This window comes from Rattus norvegicus, chromosome 18, assembly GCF_036323735.1.
Source record: "Rattus norvegicus strain BN/NHsdMcwi chromosome 18, GRCr8, whole genome shotgun sequence".
Taxonomy (NCBI): Eukaryota; Metazoa; Chordata; class Mammalia; order Rodentia; family Muridae; genus Rattus; species Rattus norvegicus.
Genome location: NC_086036.1, coordinates 60,224,853 through 60,247,610, shown reverse-complemented (window position 1 = coordinate 60,247,610; position 22,758 = coordinate 60,224,853). Strand labels below are relative to the sequence as shown.

Below are 22,758 nucleotides of genomic sequence, written 5' to 3'. Positions count from 1 at the left end.
AATTAATCTTTCCTTTCTCCATCCTTTCCAGTGGCAAATAAATCCCAGTAGACCCGAGATTGGAGGTCATGAAACAATAGGAGAAATAAAATTATTTTCTGTGTAAGTCAGAAGTAACTAAGTGAGAAAAAACAAAACAAAACAAACAAACAAACAAACAAAAAACCCCAGAGTATCTTTCAATTCCAACGGCTTTCAATTCCAACGGTGTTACAGGCCTCAATCCTTTTAAACATATGTTTTTATTCCTTGAGAATTTCATATATGCATACAATGTATTTTGGTAATATTCACCCCCAATTCTTTCTTCTGTCTTTATGATTCATACCTACTCCCCAGCCCTCCCACTATCCATCTCCCCTTCCTCCCTCCTTCCTTCTCTCTCTCTCTCTCTCTCTCTCTCTCTCTCTCTCTCTCTCTCTCTTTCTCTCTCTCTCTCTAACCGGTAAATCCCGTTTATGCTATCCGCACATCCATAGGTGTGGAGCCACCCACTAGACAAGAGAAGAGACAACTTGTCAAGGGCCACACCTTTAAAAAGAGCCAACTCTCCCTTCTCCAGAGGCCATCAATTGACAGTAACTCCTTATCCAGGGTTGGGGGCTCAGAAGCCCCTCACCACATCATGATAGAATGTTAACTGGCTTGATCTTGTACAAGTCTTGTGCAGCAGCCACAGCCACAGTAAGGTCATGGTGGAGCTGTCTGATCATATCCAGGGAAGAGTGTTTTGACCTGGCCCTGCACAGTCTTTCTCCTGCAGTGTTCCCGGAGGTTTCCGTAGGCAGAGGGTATGATATGACCATTGGCGGGGGAACAGTTCGTTCTTTGTACTTTTAACTAGTTGTGAATTTCTGTGTTAACTGCTCACACTCCAGTTTTTAAGGTTTCCACCTTAAAACGTTACTGCCTTATGGTACTTTTATCATTTTGGCTGACAGGAAGGGATTACTATTAGCTAAGAGAAAATTTGAGTTTATTCTGCTACTGAATTCTGAAAACAAGACTGGAGAGAAAAGTTTTATATTCTATATTTTTTATCATTTAGAATTAAGATGCTTCCTTCAGTGTGTTATATCACACACACACATATACACACAAACGAACAAACACAAACACACACACAAATGAACACACACACACACATAGACATACACACACACAAATATAGACACACACATGAACACACACACAAACGAACACACACACACATTAAGTTCTGTGTTTTCTTAGTCAAGAACTTTGTAAATTTATGCAATTTTTAAAAACCATCTTTCATGTAACCATGTTTAATTTTACTTTGTATATTTTGAAATATACAAAATTGTAGTTTATTATGTATTCGATGGTTCTGTTATGCTCATTTCCATCTACTTAAAATTTATTTTTATTTTTAACTATGTGTCTGTAAGTATGTGCATATGATTACAGATTTCCACAAAGGTCAGAGGGGTCAGATCCTTTGGAGCTGGAGTACAGGTCTTTGTGGGCTATTCGATGTGAGTGCTAGGAACCAAAATTGGGTCCTATACACGAGCATCAAGTGCTGTCAACCAGCGAGTCAACTCTCCATCTTTGACTCTTTGTTTCTGCTTAAGTTACATATACTCATCCATAATGTCTTCTGCTTCATTTATGCAATGTATGTAAAAGTAGACGGTTATCAATATGATTCATGGAGACTTTTTTCATGGTATGCTCAAAGTAAAATTTCTATTCTTTTTGAAGATTTGTTTTAAATTGTGGTGTGTGTGTGTGTGTGTGTGTGTGTGTGTGTGTGTGTGTGAGAGAGAGAGAGAGAGAGAGAGAGAGAGAGAGAGAGAGAGAGAGTATGTGTGGGGATTTGTGAATGCAGCTACCCTAAGCATGGGATCTGGAACTGGAACTGGGGTACAGGTGTTTGGAAGCTACCAGATGTGGATGCTGGGAACTGAACTCAGGTCCTCTTCAAGAGCAGCAGGTACTCTTAACTGCCAAACTCTCCAGTCCTGATATATTTTTATTCATTTTTTAAAGATTTATTTATTTTATGTTATATAAGTACACTGACACTATCTTCAGACACACCAGAAGAGGGCTTCAGATCTCATTACAGATGGCTGTGAGCCACCATGTGGTTGCTGGGAATTGAACTCAGGACCTCTGGAAGAGCAGCCGGTGCTCTTAACCACAGAGCCGTTTCTCCAGCCCCTATTTTAATTTTCAATGGTTCAGTGCTTACATTGGTTTTGAACGCTCTCCTATCATGGATTTACAGTACAGTGTTGGGTGAGGGGCAGTGATGGTTCACTGTTCATTGTTATAATCCTTTGGAACAACAGGATCAGAATGACTGGTCAAATCCTGGAAGCAAGTCCCCTGACCCCTGCAGTCCCAGCTTCTAAGACAGCGTGGGATCTTATTTCATTTTAGCATCTGTGCTTTGTACAGTTTGTATGTGTTTTTCTGTGATACTTTTCTACAAGTGTTCGACACTTTGAGCCTCCTCACCTCTTCCGTTATCTTCCCAGGCCACCTGCTCCTCGTACCCTTCCTTCCATATCTATCATAGCCCAGTAGCTGGGGGCGGGGATGCTTAGAGATGTTCTTGAGGGGTATGTTAATCCTAAGTCACAGGAGGAGGATCCCTTATCTGCACCCGAATTTGGTCAGCCACAGATGTGAATTTTGTAAGCCAAGGCATGGTAATAGGACGTTTAGAATGTGTATTAGGAAACCCTAATGTACTAGCTGGGGGATAGTCTGGTCCTACCCCACCCCCAAACCCTTCCTGCTCCTTTTGTTAGGCTCACGGAAAGAAATTGACTTGTGACCATCAGTCAGAATTATTCTGTTATAGCCCAGAGACTCTGATGGGCTCTCGTTCCGTATAGGGACTTGGAGATATTGTGCATGGTTGTATACCTGGTTAGATTGTATCATTCAGTTCGTAAACAAGGGCATTCATGTTGTTTGAGACTTCATTTGAGTGGGATTGAACTTCTTTACATCAGTCTTCCCACTCTGCCTTGATTTAGTAAGGCTTCCCCGGCATAAGCTCATATCCTGGGCTCTGTTGGGAGTGAGCATGAGGTAGTTTTCTTTATTGGTTTTGAGGCAGAGTCTGACTCAAACCCTGACTGATCTCAAGTTAAAGACCCCTCCTGCCTCAGCTTGCTGATGCTGTAGTCACAGGCAGGTGCCACCCCGTAAACATGTATGTCACAGGCATGTCCATGTGAACATTTCCGGATATAAAGAAATCCACGTGAACTGGAGATACCAGTTTCCCCCGTTTTGTTCCGTTTGGGTTATTTAAAGAAGTTGGAGCTATCTATCTTCTAGAAGCTTCCGAACGAAACTGTTATATTAGACTAGCCCGTGTCACGTGCTACAGAGCACCTCTCTTAGCTTTTCTCTTGAGTCTTCAGAGTTTCCCCAGCAAGGACTCATCTTGTTACGGAGCGGGAATTAAGGCTCCATGAGATTGTAGTTTGACCCAGGTCACACTGCTATGAAGTGGGGATCTGAACTTAGTCAGACCTAGTTGATCCAGCCTGAATGTTACCTTCATCCGGGCTCTTGGAGGAGATTAAAGGCAGAAGATGACTGATCCCAGACTAGTTTGTAACCTGGTGCTACAAGAGTGGAGAAGGATGTTGCATGCATATGGTGGGTTGCAGCAGCTCTACTGTCCCTTATTATCTTCCTCCCCGCTAATTTTATTTCCAGTTTAACTTTAGAGCCTCTTTAAGGACCAGTTCTCCATGTTGCAACTCAGCACGGCACGCATACTCCTCGGTTCAGTTTCTTTTTCCTGGCCCACCCCCTCTGTGGAGCCCAGGTCAAGAGTATAGAAAGGGGCTTGTGTCTCACATAGACTAGCAAGTCCTGTCCCTCAGCCTTAACCAGTAGACTATAATGGCTGGAAACAGGAAAGTCTCCTAAACCCCTGTGGAGAAGAGGCCTTGAGAATGTTGACTTTCGAGCTTTCTTGCCTCTCTTCCTACTACCAAGTCTTTCCTGCTACCCCTTGGCTACCCTGAATGGTACAATTTGCTAATACGGATGGTAACGTCTGCCCTCCAGAGGACGGATGTGGGGAAGAAGCCTGTAGAAACTCTGGAATTGGTAGAGCAGTTTAGGGGAGAGGGAATTCTCGAGCTTTGAGCTCTGGGTCCAGGGAGCCTTGTCTGTCATGTAGCGTATTGGGCTCTGGGAACTCTACACCTCATGGTGCATTCATTGAGAAGAGAGTGTTCCCCCTTCTCATTGTCAGAGCATGGGCCAATTCTGAGGTTCCCTTCATGGAGCCCAGAAGGCTTGAAGACAGAGATGGGATTCACAGTGAGTTGGGGACTGGCCCAGTTTCTACTGTAAATGTCCTTCCTGTCACAGTGCCCCTTACCTCTCCTCTAAGCCATATCCCACAGTTGGAATTATTCTGAGTGAACAGAGGTTCTAGGGATGGGACCTGAGCCAAGGCTTGGCGAGAAGATAAGGGTAGCTTCTAAAAAGATCAAGCCACCCCTGAGAATGGGACTTAAACCCCAACCCACGGGAGAAGGAGGCCTTCAGCGAGTTTCCCTACCTGAGGAGATGCTGGGAAAACCACCTCTGCCAGGAGGTAAGCCCTGAGGACCTGAGGAAAGGAAATTACTTTCCAACCTGGTTTCATTCGAGCACTTTAATTTTGTCACAGTGGTGTATGGCAGCTCGAGGGCCTGTCAGCCATGGAGGTGCCAATCGGGTCCAGCAGTGGTGGCCACTACGGAGAAAGCGCATCATGCCAAAACCACAAAACCACAAGCTCAACCAGAAAGGAGGTAACTTTCTCTCACATAAGGCTTTCTTTTCCATTATGACCAACATGAGTGGGTTTGAGCAACCCAGGGGGTGAGGTACTTGGAAAATCTAATATATTTATTAGCCATGGTATGTTATTTTCTTGGTTTCTTTTTAACAGCTGTTAAATAGGTCTTAAGGACTAACAAAAGACTTATAGTTAAATATAGTCTTCAGTCATGTAAGAGTGTGGCCTTGGTATATGGTCAATATATAAAATCAACTATGTGCACACCAGAACTTTCTGTATGAACTGAGCATATTTATGCCTATAAAACAAATGCTTTGTATAGGATAAAAAGTAGTTAACCTACCAAGAACTTCTTCAGGAGATTCTCCCATTATTTTAGCTTTTAATATAATGAACATAATTATCAATGACATGCAGTGGCTTGTAGTTTATTAAGAGAATAGAGTGTACGTCACTGTTGGTCGTTTTGGATGGAAGCAGTAACCATGGTGTGTGTTTTCTCCAGCAGCAGAAGCCACAGATGCCCCCAGGGCCTCTCCTCTGTGATATAGAAGAACAAATTTTATACAGGGGAAGTTGTTCAGATCTAAGAAGGAATTAGCTGAGTCATAGTGACATCATTATCCTCCTGCCAAGCAGGACATCATTCTAGACTTGTACAGAGTATCAGTTTCTTTTCTGTTGCTGAGATTAAACCACAACTTATAGCAGAGTTTATTTGGGCGTGTAGTTCCAGGGCGTTTCAAAGACATAGCAGCTAGATAGAGCAACATCAGAGAGCTCACCTCTTGAACCACAGCAGGAAGCAGAGAGAACCAACTGGGAATGGTGTGAGTCTTTGAGAGCTGGAAACCCAACCTCAGCGACACACTTCCTCCAGTAAGGCCAGACCTCCTAAACCTGTCTGAACAGTACCACCACTCAGGGACCAAGGATTCAGATGCCCTAGATTATGGAGGACAGTCTCGTTCAGACCACCATGAGCAGTTGTGTAAATGAAATGTTTTCATTTTGTGATGGTTATTTTTCATTGTGTTATAGGCTGAAAAACCGAGGTTGATTTAGGATACGGAATTAGGAATAGGTCTCAGATCTCTTCCCCTCAACTCTGTCTTCCTAGAATATGGAGTTAGAGGATGAGGCAGGAAACAAACATCTTGGGATGGCATGCCTAGCAGGACACTAGCCCTCTGTCCCTATGGTCCCTTAAGACTTGAGAAAAGTATTAGTGTGAGCTGAAGGACTGATTTGACGAGGAGCCTGGAAGAAATGATATTTCATTGCTATATTTTGTAGTGACAAAAGTCAATAATAAAAATGGCCTTGAGGGCTGGAGAGATGGCTCAGTGGTTAAGAGCACTGGCTGCTCTTCCAGAGGTCCCGAGTTCAATCCCCAGGAACCACATGGCAGCTCCCAACTGTCTGTAACTCCAAGATTTAACATCCTCACACTCAGACATGCATGTAGGCAAAACACCAATGTAAATGAAATAAAAATAAATGAATAAAAAATGGCCTTATATTAATTGGTAAAATTAAATAAAATTAGGTTCTACTAATTGACTTTATATAATATTATAAAAAAAGAAAACCAAGGTGGAAAAAAAGGATTTAAAAGTCATAATAAACTTACCATTTAGTGTTTTATGCACTTATATGTCCTTATTGACACGCAAACAATGCTATACGTATTACTTTACAGTTTTTTATCTACTGTCACCATGGATCCTCACATACTTTCTATGTTGCTTTTTCTTGTTGCTGTGACAAAATACCTTACAAGGTCAACATAAAGAAGGTTGTTCTTGCTCACAGTAAGGATTCTGTCCACCATGGTGGCAGAGCGTGAGGTGGCTGGTCACATTTCACACGTGCACTGAGGAAGCAGAGAAAGATGGATGCTGTTGCTCGGTTCTCTTTCTCCTTCTCATTCACCCCCCTCCCCGGGGTGTGGAATGCACCGCCCACGGCTGAGGTAGATCTCCGCACCCCATTTAACTCAGTCTAAAAGTCTTCTTCAGGCACACTAAAGGCTTGTCTCCTAGGTGGTTCTATATACGATCAGGTTGCCAGTCTTAACCATCTCGAGTAGTTTAGGAGTATTTTTAGTGAGTCACAATTTAGATAGCCCACATTCCAGGTATTGTTTGCGTCTAGTATTGAATATTTGAGATGCTGAAGTAAGGAATAGGCTTGGGGACCATTCCGATGCCAAGGGTTCGGAAGACCCTGTGCTGTTTAGCGCTTGAGTTAACCTACAGTGCCAGGCCAGCTGCTGTACTAAGTAGGAGTCCACAGGCTCTTAGACGGAATTTGGCGGTTTATTTATTTACTGGCTTTTATAGGCCACGCCGCCTCCTTTGTTCCTCTTTACCTTTGATGGAACAATGTCGAGGCAGCCATCAATAAACCAAGCACAAGAATGGAGCTGTGTTCTGTGTGCTCACTGTCTATGTCTTAGTCTGTCTCTGTGTGTCTGTGTGTCTGTCTGTGTGTCTGTGTGTCTGTTTGTGGGCTGTGCACGTGCATGTGCTGTTTCTGTTGTAGAAATAGCATAGATCTTTGGGCACTGATGCGGTGTAGGTTTGGAACTGAGATTTTGCTCTTCTTCCTCAGTGCTGTCTAGATACCGTGGGATAAAATGACTGTTTGCTAACTGATGAGCTTTGGTTCCTATTATGCACATTTTTATGGTTCAAAGGAAAAGCTTCGTGCTTTCAGAGTCCCAGCATATAGCAAATGCAAAGCATTTAAACTTCTTGGAGTAAGTTTTAAAATACGCGTCGTCGCTCTGCATACTTCTGTGTCCAAACAAAGAGAGCCGTGGCCAGGCAGACCTTGGTCTCAGGTGTGGTCTGTCTGGAGGGAAAAAGAGACACAGACCCTTGATTAAAGCCTTGCACTTCGTACTCCAAAACAGAGCAGAGTCAGACTAATGCACCACTCACCATGCACCACACAGTTTTGAATTAAGTGTCCCGTGCGGTGGGGCGTCTTCAAATCATATGCGTCTCTTTCATGTTTAAAATCAACATGGGTTTGCGAAACGTGAGCAGGGCAGAGTGACATCGCTTTAAAGCCGCTCTCGTTCCGAGCTCAGGTGTTATAGATGGAAAGTACACTTCTAAATCCCGTTTGGACCCTGATACCCTCTGTGGCTTAGGTAAGTCTTTTAGCCCGGGCTTTCTTAACCAGTAATCTGTTAACTGGCAACAATCCATAGGCAAAGGCACTTAATTTATTAGGAGTCACAGATTTTGAGGGTGAAAAGACAAGAACTCAGGGGAAAGATGGGTGGTCTCGGTAGGAAGATTAGGGGAGATTCTAATCTCACCAGGTGATGATGTGTCTGGCATGTTTAGGAGCAAGAAAGCTCGACAGCCCTGTCTAGTTGGAGCATTTTTTGTGTGTGCGGAAAAAAGTTTTATAGGGGCTGGGGAGATGGTTCTGCATTAAGGGTCTGCTAATTGATATGGGTTGAAATCCTACATAAAATCTGGGCACAGCTTTGCATGTTGTAATCTCAAGGGTGGGGAGTGGGGCAGGGGCAGGGTGGGAGGATTCTAGGGGTCACTCTCCAGCCAGTTTAGCTGAGTGGGGAAGCCCCAGGTCAGTGAGATAGAGTGAAAAACAATGAAGGAAGACAGCAGACGTTAAGCCTCTGGCCTCTGCATGTGCACTGATGGTTATGCATGTCCCCAGTACATGTTAACATAACAGGTGCCACATATCCACATACAAAGTTTTGTAACATCTTTTTTTTTTTTTTCTTTTTTTCGGAGCTGGGGACCGAACCCAAGGCCTTGCGCTTGCCTAGCCTTGAGCTAAATCCCCAACCCCGTTTTGTAACATCTTAAGTATAATTTCTCTCTATATGCTCTTAGTGAAAAGAGGATTAGACTTTCTTTCCCTAAGGCCTGAAGACAGTTCTGCTCATCACAGCTGAGGTGAGGACGTATCCTGGTTTGGTTTCTATTGCTATAACAAAATATCAGCCAAAACTAACTTGGGGAGGAAAGGGTTTATTTGGTTTGGAGGCTACAGACTGGCATTGAGGGAAGCCAAGGCGGAGACCACAGAGGAGTGATGCTTACTGGCATTCTCCCCACGGTTTGCTCACCTTGCTTATATAACCTGGAACCACTTGCCCAGAGGTCACACCACCGCACATCAATTCGAGAAAATGTCTGACTGATAATGCCCACAGACCATTGTGAGGGAGGCAGTTTTTCTATTGATGCTTCCTCTTCCCAAGCGACTCTGGTTTGTTTTCAAGTTGACAAAAATTAACCAAAACAGGTTAGCTCATGAGTGTACTCTTGCACGGTATGTAATATTGCCATCCAGAATGTTGAGGCCAAGGTTATATCTAAGTACCCATACTCTAGAGTGACGGGAAAACAAGCAGAGTAGTAAGGAACTATTTAGCTTAGGAATAATTTCCTATATAACCGAAGAGGCAGAAACAGATGAGGGGGCAGGTGATAGACTCATTGAAAATAAAAGGGGAACCCTTCTCCGTGTGACAGAACTCACCCTGTGGTAGATTGTATTGAGTAGTGCTTTACAAACTGAGTTCTCCAAGGAATGTTGAAGGTAAAGTTTTGGGCTTTAATTTTAGCATACAAAGCAACCTTAACCTTTGGGAAGCCAACCTGTGAACTTACAAAGCACTAGTAATTATAGGTCCTTCGGCCCCTGAACAGTTTTGATTTCTAAAACTCTGTGTCTCTGTCTCTAAAGAATTGGATCTTCATTCAAGACTGTCAGGAAAATAGAGAAACTGAGTTCAGTTCATGCCAACATAGGGCTGTACCTAGAGACAAGGGTCGGCGTTTGAGGCGGGTCAGTGAAGACGTGTAGGCCCTCTGTGTCTCTGAGGAGACAGCCCTGTGATAGCAGCACTGGGCCTGTGGGTTCTTATCAGCTGAAGTAACTTCTGCCCCGGAGCAAATGAAAGTGTGGCAATGAACTGTTTTATCTCCTGTAGGAAGCCCAAAACGGGCATATTAATGTTAAACATGGGAGGCCCCGAAACCCTTGGAGAAGTTCAAGACTTCCTTCAGAGGCTCTTCCTGGACCGAGACCTCATGACCCTTCCCATTCAAAAGTAAGATATGCTGTGTGGAATACAGTGTGTGCGTGTGTGTGCGCGTGTGCGCGTGTGCGCGTGTGCGCGTGTGCGCGTGTGCGCGTGTGCGCGTGTGTGCGTGTGTGTGTGTGTGTGTGTGTGTGTGTGTGCGCGCGCGTGCATTTGTCATCTGTGCAGCTCTGGCCATGGTCACAGCAGCACTCGTGCCTTCTGTAGGGAAACAGAAGGAAATGGTGTGCAGAGCCATGCAGCAGGAGAGCGAGTTGGCAAGAACTGCCCTTGCTTGGGCCTTGCTTGGGTCCTCTCCTCCCAGGGCCTGGGAGTTTCCGTTTTCTAAGCACAGTTAAAGTAACCTGAAAGTGTCACAGATTTGTAAGGATGTGCTTGTGCTTGACCCTTGACTGCCGATTAACATTCAGGAGGCAACAAAGATCACTTCCTGTACTTGAGGGTGGATTATGGCTTCTCTCTCCTCCCTTCCATTCTTCCTCACCACAAGAAGTTTTACAATAAAGAAATTAACTCGTGTATGTATAGCTAAAATGCAAATAATATATTCACGCTAAAACAAACGTCCTTGTCACCTCGAGTTCCAGCACCAGTTAACCAAATGTAGGGCCTGTTCTATTTGAAACGGTGCGTGCATATCTGAGCATGCGTATACCTGTCCGCATTCTCCCCGTTTCGTTATGCAAGCGTGAATACCTACCGGCCTTATTTGTTACTTTTGTGGTTTTCTTCATAGCAGTGCTCTGTTTCGTAACAGACTGTACAGGTCTGTCAGATTTTCTCGTGACCGTTTTGATTATATCTTTTTTTAGCTTGCACTTCATTGGTACAGAGTTGTTTCCAGTATGTCCGTAGACCCTGTTTTGTGTACCTCATGGCCCACATATGCACCGGTATAGATTAGCATTCATTTTGTTAAATTAATAGCAGCGTGGACAATGGAGTTTGGTTCTTAGAACCCTCATTGTTTGCCATCCCAGCACTGTGAGAAAGTGCTGTAGGGCGAGTTGACAGGCCAGTGAGAAACTCTGTCTTTTTTATTTTTATTTTTTTAAAGGTGGTTGTGCAGAGAAAAGTGCTCAAGTGTCTATACATTCACCCAATAAGCACACTTCCAACCCACAGCTCTGCACTTTCCTACACAGGTGCCTTCCTCCTTACACAGACATACTTCGTTTTTGTTTTTTGTGTTTTGGGGTGTTTTTCTGTTTTTTTGAGACAAAGTTTCTCTGTGTAGCCTTGGCAATTCTAGAACTCCCTCTGTAGACCAGGCTGTCCTGGAACTTACAGAGACCCTCCTGCCACTGCCACCACAGCCCAGCCCCAGACATCCGTCTTTTTATTTTTATTTTATTTTATTTTTTTTTTTTGGAGCTGGGGACCGAACCCAGGGCCTTGCGCTTCCTAGGCAAGCGCTCTACCACTGAGCTAAATCCCCAACCCCCAGACATCCGTCTTAAGAGCAATGTCTGACACTGAGAGTGTAGCTGTGGCAAAGAACAGATCCTTCTGGAAGTGACTTCAGCTTTAGATTCACGGATTTGTTTTGTTTGCTGGCTTGTTAGTCACAAGGATCTCCTCCCTCTGTCCTGATTCTCTCATCTTAGAAATTATTAACTCGGTTTCCAGAAACCATCGGAACCGCCACTTTGCTTACTGTTTGGTGATGTGCCAGATCCCCCGATACCAGGGAGCTGACTTGGTGTCCTTCCAGATCGTCCCAACTGCAGTGACACAGTTACCTCTGCCTTGGGTTACATAGAACGAATGGCAGGTTGCACAGTGTTCTGAAGGCGCTTTGAGAGTTAGAAAGGCAGCCTTGCCTCAGCCTCAGCAAGAAGTGTGCCTGGATGTTTGTATAAAGAAATACATTGTGCAATAGTGACAATTTTTTTTTCTCTTTTTCTTTTTCTTTTTTCTTTTTTTCGGAGCTGGGGACTGAACCCAGGGCCTTGCGCTCGCTAGGCAAGCGCTCTACCGCTGAGCTAAATCCCCAACCCCAAATGTTTTTTTTTTTTTTAGATTTTATTTTAAGCCCAGTAGTAGTGTCTCACACTTCCAATCCCAGTAGGAAGATCTCTGGGAGTTTGAGACCAGCATGGTCTACAGAGCACGTCCCAGGACTGCCAAAGCTACACAGAAAACCCAGCCCTGTCTCAAGAAAAGTTTTTATTGTAAATCGTGTGTGTGCATGCTTGGATACAGGAGCTGAGGAATCTACAGGAGGATGTCAGATCCCTTGGAACGGAAGATGCAGGTGGCTGTGAGCTGCCCAACATGGGTGCTGGGAACAGAGCTGGGGTCCTGTGCTAGAGGACTGCGTGCTCTTAACTGCTGAGCCATCCTCCAGGCCCACAGTGAGGTTTCGATGCCCAAGAATTTTGATATTTAATCGCTGAGACCTTTGTTTGATACAGTGCTTTCCAATCTCTTAACTCCACTTCTGTCACTGTTTTTATATAATGTATAATATACATTATATTTTTTTATAATGTATAATAGCAGTGGAAGTTGTTTTAGGAAAGGAAATATGGTAAGAGCTACTTACTTTTGAGAGAACTTTCTCAACATTGCACTCAGTGTTTATTGATGTATCAGAGTCTTGTTACCTGTTTCATAACACCAAAGAATACATTTCTTTTTACATCTCAGCGTGTGTGTGTGTGTGTGTGTGTGTGTGTGTGTGTGTGTGTGTGTGTACATGTCATGGAGGGACTCACATGGTAGAAGGAGAGAACCAACTCAAATTGTCCTCTGTCCACCGCATTTGTATACACACACGTGCATATGCACATGAACCAGAGTGTGTACACACATGTGCATATGCACATGAACCAGAGTGTGTACACACACGTGCATATGCACATGAACCAGAGTGTGTACACGCACGTGCATATGCACATGAACCAGAGTGTGTACACGCACGTGCATATGCACATGAACCAGAGTGTGTACACGCACGTGCATATGCACATGAACCAGAGTGTGTACACGCACGTGCATATGCACATGAACCAGAGTGTGTACACGCACGTGCATATGCACATGAACCAGAGTGTGTACACGCACGTGCATATGCACATGAACCAGAGTGTGTACACGCACGTGCATATGCACATGAACCAGAGTGTGTACACGCACGTGCTTATGCACATGAACCAGAGTGTGTACACGCACGTGCATATGCACATGAACCAGAGTGTGTACACGCACGTGCATATGCACATGAACCAGAGTGTGTACACGCACGTGCTTATGCACATGAACCAGAGTGTGTACACACACGTGCATATGCACATGTACCAGAGTGTGTACATACATGTGCATATGCACACACCTGTATGCTCCCCCCCAAATAGTAAGTGTAACAAAAAATTGCTTTCAAAAGAGCCCTGTGTGGGTTAGGCGTGGTGCAGCAGGAGGCTCAGGCAGTAGTCCCCAGGGCAAGCCTGAGCAGCACTGTGGTTCAAAGGCAGTCCAAGTAACAAGGTAAGATTCTGTCTCAAAATTAAAAACAAATGGGACCGGTCCTGGGGCTTCGGTTCAACAGCGAAGCCCTTGCTGAGCACTGTGAGGGCCTGGATTCAGGCTCCAGTGTCCCAGAACCAAACAACTCCGACAAAACCAATGTACGCTTCCTGTGCTTTCTCCCTAATTCTTGTTAGGTGCAGGTTAAGCATATAGGATGGTAGCTAGCAGCATCCAGGTCAGGGGGCTGAGGTGTCCAGAGTGTGAAGAATAGAACATTGTGGAGTGCAGAGCTGAGCTCTCAGATCCATGCCGAATTGTCAGGGGCCTCACGGCCACACTCCTAACCACTGGTCGTGTTTGACTGTCCTTATGTTTTACTTATCTCTTCCTCAGCGAGTAGAATGTATCTTGAATTAAGAAGGTGAACTAAAATCCCCTCACTTATATGCCCAATGATTTAGTAAGCTGGCACCATTCATCGCCAAACGCCGAACCCCCAAAATTCAAGAGCAGTATCGCAGAATCGGAGGTGGATCCCCCATCAAGATGTGGACTTCCAAGCAAGGAGAAGGCATGGTGAAGCTGCTGGATGAGCTGTCCCCTGACACAGGTGTGCTGTTCTCATTGATGCAGTGCTAGGCCGGCTAGAGTAGGGTTCAGAGTCGGGGGTGGGGGAGCAGTCCTGTATCCCAGCACTCAGGAGGCTAAGGCAGGAAGATTCTCTGCACGAGAGAGAGAGAGAGAGAGAGAGAGAGAGAGAGAGAGAGAGAGAGAGAGAGAGAGAATGTATGACTGTGTAAGAGAGCGAGGGAGAGAGAGAGTGTGTGTGTGTAAGAGAGTGAGGGAGATAGAGTGTGTGAAGTGCACATTTGTGTGGATGGGGGTGGGTGCACGTGGAGGCCCACAGTTAATGATTGATGTCTTCCTCCATTGCTCTCCACTTCATATACTGAGGCTGGGTCTTCCAGTCTGACTCAGAGCTCACCTATCTAGTCAGTGTAAGCTAGCCAGCTTGCCTTGGGATCTCTTACTTCGCCTCCTGTGTGCTGGGGTTACAGGGGTCCGCCTCACCTGCCCAGCTTTTATGTGTTACTGGATCTGAATTTGGGGGAAAAAGTCTTCCTGTGTGTACTGTAAGCACTTTATCCACTGATCCATTTTCTTGTTCCTGGTACTAACAACTATTGATTTGTGAGTTTCTAGAATACATAATTCATGGTCACCTGACTGAGTTCTCAAGGCATTATCCTCTGACTGTAGAACTTTCAAAAATTACTTCCATTGTTCCAAGTAGACAAACTGAAAAGTTGGAAAGTGTTTCAAAAGGAAGTTTAAAGTTCAATTGAGCTACATTGTAAAGAAGAAGCGATATTCCATGCACAGAGGGTAAGGCTGTTGCTGTTGGACGATAATTAATGAGTATTTGGAGAGGTAACTGTAACTCAGACTGAGTCACAGGGCAGCCTTCAGTCAAACTTTCAGCCATCAGCACCTCCACCGTGAGGCAACAAGGTGCTGCATTGGCCTGGCTCTAAGGGCACACATCCGGTAACCTGTGAGTTAGCTGCAGATGCTGCACTTATTGCTGTCCAAGGCACACTCGATTGGAGGACACGGTTCCTTACAATACTAAAGCGTGAACCACTGTGAATGTCCTGGTTTGCTTTCTGTCACTGTGATACTGTACTGACCTGAAGCAACTTGGGGGAAAAAGTTTATTTCATTTTACATTTCCGTGTAACAATCCATCACTGAGAGAAGCTAAGGAACAAGTTCAGGCAGGAACTAAAGCAGAGACCATGGAGGAGTGTCCAGGCATGGCACTGCCAACTGAGCTTGCCCTCCCCCGGGTCAATCATCAGTCAAGAAAATGCCTCACAGACATTCCCACAAACCAATCTGATGTAGCAATTCCTCACGTTATGGTCCCCCTTCCCAGGTGACTCTGGTTTGTGTTCACCTGACAAAACCAACCAGCATAATGAGAAATGTTAAAACTGAAAAAAGTTCCAGTTAGGGCATATGTTCATTGTAAGTGCACTCTACGGCCTCAGATTCAGGACAGAGTTCATGATCCTGGGACCCTCAAAGAGGACCCTTTTGGAAAGTATCACTGAGCATGAACTTGAAACGTTCTCAGCATACCAGTCCCATTGCACCAAGGGACCCAGTTTTCTCCTTCCTCAGCAGACCATCTCACTTAGAAAATTGTTCAGCTGCACTTCTGGCCGTCAAGGTGTGCATTTTGTCATTTTTGTGGCTCAGGGGCCTTTCACGCCCAGTTCCTCCTCACGGGCCACAATGCATCTCTTTAAATATGGCCAAAAAACTTAGCCGTCTCTACCCACCCCACTCTGATTGTTGTCAGTTTATCATGGCAGTGAATTTGATGTGCAATTTATTTAGTGGAAAGAAGAGTTAGAAAGGTGCTGGTCTTTTTGGTTTATGTATTACTACAGCATCCCCTCCCATGAAGAGCCCTATCAGATGTCAGATTTGAGAAAGAAAACAGACAGGAAAGCCAGGAGTGGTGGCCACACCTTTAATCCCTTAATCCTTTAATCTTGTACTTGGGATTAGAGGCAGGGAGTTCAAGACCAGCCTGGTCTACAGAGTGTATTCCATGACAGCCAGGGCTACATAGAGACCTTGACTCAAGAAACCAAAACAAAGAACAACAAACCAGGCAGGAACGCCTCCTTCCCACATTCTCACCATTTTTCTCTGGTCACTGTGAGGACGCTGTTGAATGTCCAGCCTTTCTGTGGCTCCAGGCTTCCAGGTTGGGTGAAAAGAGTCCGAGGGTACCTTCCCACCTTCTATCAAAAGTGGTTTCCCACTTACTAGCTGGTCATTTTATTGTAAGGCCATATAATGCAAAGCCAGGAATTTACATGTGAGCAGGTTCTGACATTAATTCTCCTCTGCTGTGTAAGTCATCAAAGGATCATAGTACTCATTTTGCACTTGAAGTTGCTGGGATTTTTTAATTAGTGACTGAGCATTCTGTCCTCTAGAGATTTATTTTTAAAATATCCAGGACTCACGACAATTTGGGGCTAAGCTCAGTGGCTTGCTTGACAAGTCATTAAATCACTCAATGTGGCATAAAATTGTCTTTTCTCCTCTGTTTGGTCTATCCATTTGCCTATATATTACCTATGCTTCTACCCATTGATGCCTGTACCTGTATCTTTCACCCATCCATCCATCCATCCACCCACCTACTCATTCATCCATCCATCCATCCATCCACCCACTCACCCATCCACCCATCCATCCATCCACCCACTCACCCATCCACCCATCCATCCACCCACTCACCCATCCACCCATCCATCCACCCATTCATCCATCCACCCATCCATCCACCCATATCCATCCACCCATCCATCCATCCACCCACCCATTCATCCATCCATCCACCCATCCATCCATCCATCTATCCACCCACCCATCGGTGTGTATGTGCACTGAGCATGTGGCAGCTGCATGCAGGAAGAATGTGAGCACTGCGCTTACCCTCCATGGAGCCAGCTTGCCTGGCCACGTTCACTCAGGCGGCAGAGTCACCTCCCTTGGGAGCGACCTTGGAAGCTCTCCTTGGGTTCCTAGCCCTTAGTGGGCCTTGGTACTCATGACCCTTTGGCAAGCCACTGTCCCCTTGGGTCCCACTACTTCTGGAAGACATGAATAAACATCTTCTCCAGACAGGAAACAGATGACAGCAAAATACAGATAAGCTGGTGAACCAGGGAGTCTTACTTACAGGAACACAGCTAAGAGTTACTTACAGGACCAGGACTACCTCAAACGCAACTGCGTCACCAAAGCCTGCCACGGCATGGCTGACAGCTCACAGAGCTGGGAACCTGGGGCCCACTGCCCAGCAGGCTTCTCCGCAGGCCGGCCATCTTTGCAGTTGGCCCGAGCCTCTCCCGGGCAGCTCAGCTGCTCTTTCTTTCTTCCTTGTAGGGACCTGTGCTGCTCCCTGCGTCCTCCAGGCTGCAGGGCGTGTCTGAGACTGAAGCGAAGAAGCCTTTTTTGTTTTCTTTTTTCTGAGTCCTAGCCTTGAACTCGCTCTAGATCACAGTGACTTCAGACTCCACTGTCCTGCTTGAGGCACTTGTGTACTGTGATCCGAGTCCTGTCTACAAGGCCCCAGCAGCCCTCGCTTGTTTGTTTGGTTTTTGTTTTGATACACAGTCTAGCAATGTAGCTCAGGGTGGCTTTGAACTTGCCTTGTATCCCCAGCTGGCCTTAACTTGCCCTTTTGTCCTTGACTCCTGAGTGTTGGAGGTTACAGGCATCTGCCACTTTGCTCAATGAGGACAGTACATGTGGGAGAATGAGTACTACATTTTAAAAAATGAAACGGAGTCTGATTATGTAGCCCTGGCTGACATGGAACTTGCTATGTAGAGCAGGCTGGCCTCAAACTCAGAGAGATCCTCATCCTTAGGATGGGATTAAAGGCCATGCCACCATAGCCAGCTAGGTACTAGTTTTGGGGTTCTTTCCCCCTCTCTTTTCTTCATCTCTTTATGCCTGATGAGAACAGAGAATTAAGAACAAAAGCTTGCACTGTAAAGACGATCATGTTAACAAAAGGTAGGTGGGTAGGACTGCCGACCTCAGAGAAGAACCAAGTGTTCGTGTGCCTGTTAAATGACGGACAAGCTACCCGGGATATCCTAACTTGCTCACCATATCAGCATTGTAGAAAATTAGGTTAGTCGTTTATTGTTCTGGCCATTACACTATGTTTGGTGACTCTGAGGAATCTATATAAAGATTAATCCCCTCTCCTTTCCACTGCGCTTCCTAATAGCACCTCACAAATACTATATTGGATTCCGGTACGTCCATCCCTTGACAGAAGAGGCAATTGAAGAGATGGAGAGAGATGGACTAGAAAGGGCCATTGCTTTCACACAGTATCCACAGTACAGCTGCTCCACCACAGGTAAGGACATCTCGAAGGTGGCGATACCCCTGGCAGGTTAGCCCAGGGCTCTGTGCTGATGGGATTTGCAGTTTGAATGGCAAATCTGACCTGTCTTCTTTACTTCGTTTACTGCATGCTTCGTGCATTTCTGGAATTATTGGCCAGTCAGCTGAGAATTACAAATGGGGTGGTGGGGTGGTGGCTGTGCTTGGTTACTACTTTAAAACAGTTAGTTAACAGATCACTTTCTAGGTTTGTTTTTATTTTGAAAACAGAAGTGTGCATGTGATATGGAAAATACTGCTATTTTTATTTTTATTTTTGTGTCTGTCTTTCCTTCAGTTATGGGTTAGTTACTGGTTAACTTCAAATTCCATCCAAGCCAGGTGTGGTGTCTCACACCTCTAATCCTAGGCAGAGGCAGGTTGATCTCTGTGAGTGTGAGGCCAGCCTGATCAACTTAGTGAGTTCTAGGACAGCCAAGGCTACATGGTAATTCCCCCTCTCAAAAACAAACAAACCCAACAACAAAACAGCAACAACAAGGAAACCATTGAGGCCTTGGATTGACATTTACAGACCTTTCTGTGCTCTTGGTTTTGGAATGCACTCCTTCTTGCTGTCCTCTGTACATTTGACTGAAGATAAAACGGAAGCCTGGGAAACTTGTATATTCATGTTTTCCAGTTATTCTTAATTATACGTAAAGCTTCTGGTGTTACCCACAAAGATAAGTGCATCTTCTCAAGGACTTAGGTCAGAGGATTTGTATTCCCAGTTTCTTTGAATAGAACAGAGGAAGCATTCCCAGTGTTGTGTGCCTTAAATACTGAGGCATACAGATGTGGGGTGTGTTTGTGTGTGTGTGTGTGTGTGTGTGTGTGTAGGAGGAGGAGAAAGAGGAGAGAGAGAGAGAGAGAGAGAGAGAGAGAGAGAGAGAGAGAGCCATCTGTTAAAATGCCTGGTCTTTCACATGTGTCCAAAAGTTTGAATTGTGATTTACTTTGGGAATCTACAGGGTTTTTTTCTCTCTCTCTCTTTCTTTGGAGCTGGGGACCAAACCCAGGGCCTTGTGCTTGCTAGGCAAGCGCTCTACCACTGAGCTAAATCCCCAACCCCTGGAATCTACGGTTTTAAAATAACTAGTAATATATTATTGGAGAATGAGTCAGACCTTGGTATTTTCAAGGTATATTTTTATCTTGCTTTGCAAAACGTCCCTTAACATACAGATGTCTGCTTTCAAAAGTATGTAAGTTAAAAGTCATTATCTGTGTGGCAACAGACGAATGCTTTAGCTCACCGGTGGTTCCTCCCGTGTGGTCAGCGCTCAGGGCACACTGCTCTCCTTTAGGGCATCTCATGTGGACTTCGGGGCTAGGAATGTTTCAGGCTTTCTTTGCGGCCAGTAGTCTCCTCTGTTACTTTTAAACGGGCCCTGCGTATTTCTCATAGCGTCTTCCCCACTTACATTTCCCTCTCCTTAACTACTTCTTCTGTAGTATAGTGACTGATCTCCACTGACACGAGGGAGCTACCATGGCTCCCAGAAGCCCTTCTGTCCATCAGAAAATCATGCCCACGTGTGCAGTGAGATCTGCTATGTGAAGATGCTGGGTTACTTTGATTTGTATTGGGGATTATTTTTGACCCCCAAGCTTGGATTCTTTTACTGATTCATTATATTTTACTCATTGAAATGAAACCCATTGATTTTTTTTTAAATACAAGTTGAACTTTATCCTGACCAAACAGTCTGAGCTAAACTATATCTGTGTCCCAAGTAAGCTTTTTTAAAAAAAATTTATTTATTTATTTATTTATTTATTTATTTATTTATTTATTTATTTATTTATTATGTATAAGTAGCTGTCTTCAGACACACCAGAAGAGGGCATCAGATCTCATTACAGATGGTTGTGAGCCACCATGTGGTTGCTGGGATTTGAGCTCAGGACCTCTAGAAGAGCAGTCAGTGCTCTTAACCACCAAGCCGTCTCTTCAGCCCCCAAGTAAGCTTTTTAAACTGGCAACTTAACTGATTCCTGTGGCAAAAACAAAAAAACAAAAAAACAAAACAAAACAAAACAAAACCAGCCCAGGAAACATGATGAGCAGCGCAAACATGTTGGAACTTGATCTGTGTAGGACTGAGTAAGAGGACCCTGTCAGGATTGGGTTCATAGGCCCAGTGTCAGCCTCCCAGGGCCAGGGAAAAGCTGTGGCTTTGTTCTGCCAACCCACTTCTGGACTTCGGTTGTCACATTTACCTTTCATTTAGGAACACAATTTTTGCTAGGCTACCTGTTAGAGTGTAGCGTTTGCTTACTTTATTCCAGGGGACTATGCCTTTTGTAAAAGTTAAGTACAGGGCCTTTAGACCCCTCAATAGGCTGCTTGCTGAATGATGACATCGCTCTAAAACTTTCGTTTGAACACGAGAAATATTTAACTTGTAATACTGAGTGAAATATCCAAAATGCTCCAGATACAGAGTAATGCATATTTTAACACAGAAACTTGGTGAAATAAACAGCTCTAAAGAAAATGCCAGAAAGTGGCTCCACGAGGATAAAACAATGCGGCATCAGCATGCTGGGATAACAGCCCACTTCTGTCTCTCTTCCTCACCCCCTACACTGCGTGTAATGAGGCCGATTCTGGCCACAATAGGAGCGCTTTCTTCCCCGTGCTCTCAGTTGTGAGACTTGGTACTTACAGGTTCACAATAGCTTACATTGCAGAGGCTCACGGCCCTCACATTGCCGGGTAGAAATGGCCTCAGTCATCTTTGAGGGTTGAAATTGACTGCTCTTTAGTGATCTTCACTCGCAGGGTTGTTAAATCTATATGCATTTTAGAGTGCTGAAAAGATCGTAATTAGACTGGGTTTCTGTAGAGACGCAGCTGCCCACTCGGAACCCCCAATCATCGCCTTCGCTAGCCTGCGCTGTGTTTTTACCACAATCGAGAGCGTGTACTAAATGGCTCCCTTCCATTTTAGGCAGCAGCTTAAATGCCATTTACAGATACTATAACGAGGTGGGGCGGAAGCCCACCATGAAGTGGAGCACTATCGACAGGTGGCCCACGCACCCCCTCCTCATCCAGGTGTGTATGCCCACGGCAGCCTCTGTCCTCACAGCCTCCAGCGCCACTCAGCCGTGCGCCGCTGGAGATGCCCACTGAGCCTCCTGGGTTCTCTTGCTTCAATCGCGTAGTGGGAATTAAAGCCACGCCGCTAGGCTTTTCCCGTACCGTGAAACATGGCAGTGCGTTTAAAGGTTTCCTTTCCTCGGATTATGCTTTAGTACGCAGTTAGAGTTTGAGTTTTGCATTTCTCAGCAGCCAGAAGAACGTTAAAGATTATATCAATTTCCAGTGACTTACGTGTCTAGATGGAATGACCAACAAATTACTTAAATCTAATATTTTTAAAATCCTTCGAAAACATCAAAGGATTAGAGAAGCGAAGACAGTGTATAGGGGCTTGTCTGAGACATGAAGTAAACAACATTCTAAATTTTATAGATCAAAAGAAAATTTTCATTTCTCCTGTACACTTACCTTCGTAATATGCTGTCAGTGGATACTTTTATTTTAGAAGACTCAGTTAAAATATGCTGTCAATAGGTACTTTTATTTTAGAAGAATAAGTTAAAATTACAATTCTAAACCATTAGCTTTGAATTGGTGTCACCTTATTAAAAAAAAAAAACCACGAGAGTGAAGATGGCTTTAAAAATGAATCCCAATTAATTCGTATGGGGTTTTGAGTCTGTAAAGTTTTTGTTTTTGAGTTATTTTAGGTCGAGATATATGTAGAGCTTTGGATTTATTTTATATTTTATATACTTTGTTCATTCTGTGATCGTTGGCAAATACCGGCAATGATCGGCAGCACTTAAAACCTGTGACCACTAGATGGCGGTAGACGGCATTAAAATCGGGCTGGCTTCCCCAGAGTGGTGTCCAGTGGGCAGGGAAGGGGTTAACACTTGTGTAGGAGTAAAAGAGGTCCCCTAGGGATGGGTGTCGCTGTGGGCTGCGCGCGTGTCCAGCGTTCATCGTTCTCCTGGGTCCAGCCAGGGGTAGCTGGAGCGCCTAAGGCCCGGAATGCTGCTATTGAAGCTGTGGCTGGGAAGGAGGGGTGTTGCAGGTCTGAGCTGACATGTGGCCCAGGAACCAGGGATCTGCACAGCATCTGCCTGCCCTGATCGCGGGAGTAATTAGATTTGCATTAAAATTCAGCCCTTTGAAAGGGGGAAGCAGAAAGATGGAAAGGTCTCTTAACCGAGGAAGTCTCTGTTCATAAAATGAAAGGGAATTTTAGAGGCATTTATCTGCCCTCCTGGCTGGCGTGATTGAAGGCTCTGAGAGGCCTCGCTGCTTTCATTTTGCACAGGGGCTGTGCACAGAAAATCCTGCAGATGGATCTTAGGT

At 44.9% G+C, this 22,758-nt stretch overlaps 1 protein-coding gene across 3 annotated transcripts in view; it reads left to right on the top strand.

The window, feature by feature from the left end:
- The window catches only part of Fech (ferrochelatase), a 33,201-nt gene that overhangs the window by 915 nt on the left and 9,528 nt on the right, over positions 1–22,758 (top strand). Inside the window, exons 1-6 of one of the 3 annotated variants that reach the window (XM_006254850.5) lie at positions 3,717–4,606; positions 4,682–4,805; positions 9,786–9,905; positions 13,829–13,977; positions 18,199–18,333; positions 21,320–21,426. In XM_006254850.5, coding sequence (XP_006254912.1) covers positions 4,447–4,606; positions 4,682–4,805; positions 9,786–9,905; positions 13,829–13,977; positions 18,199–18,333; positions 21,320–21,426 — 795 coding nt within the window. In that variant the 5' untranslated portion in view covers positions 3,717–4,446. 3 annotated transcript variants of the gene reach the window in all.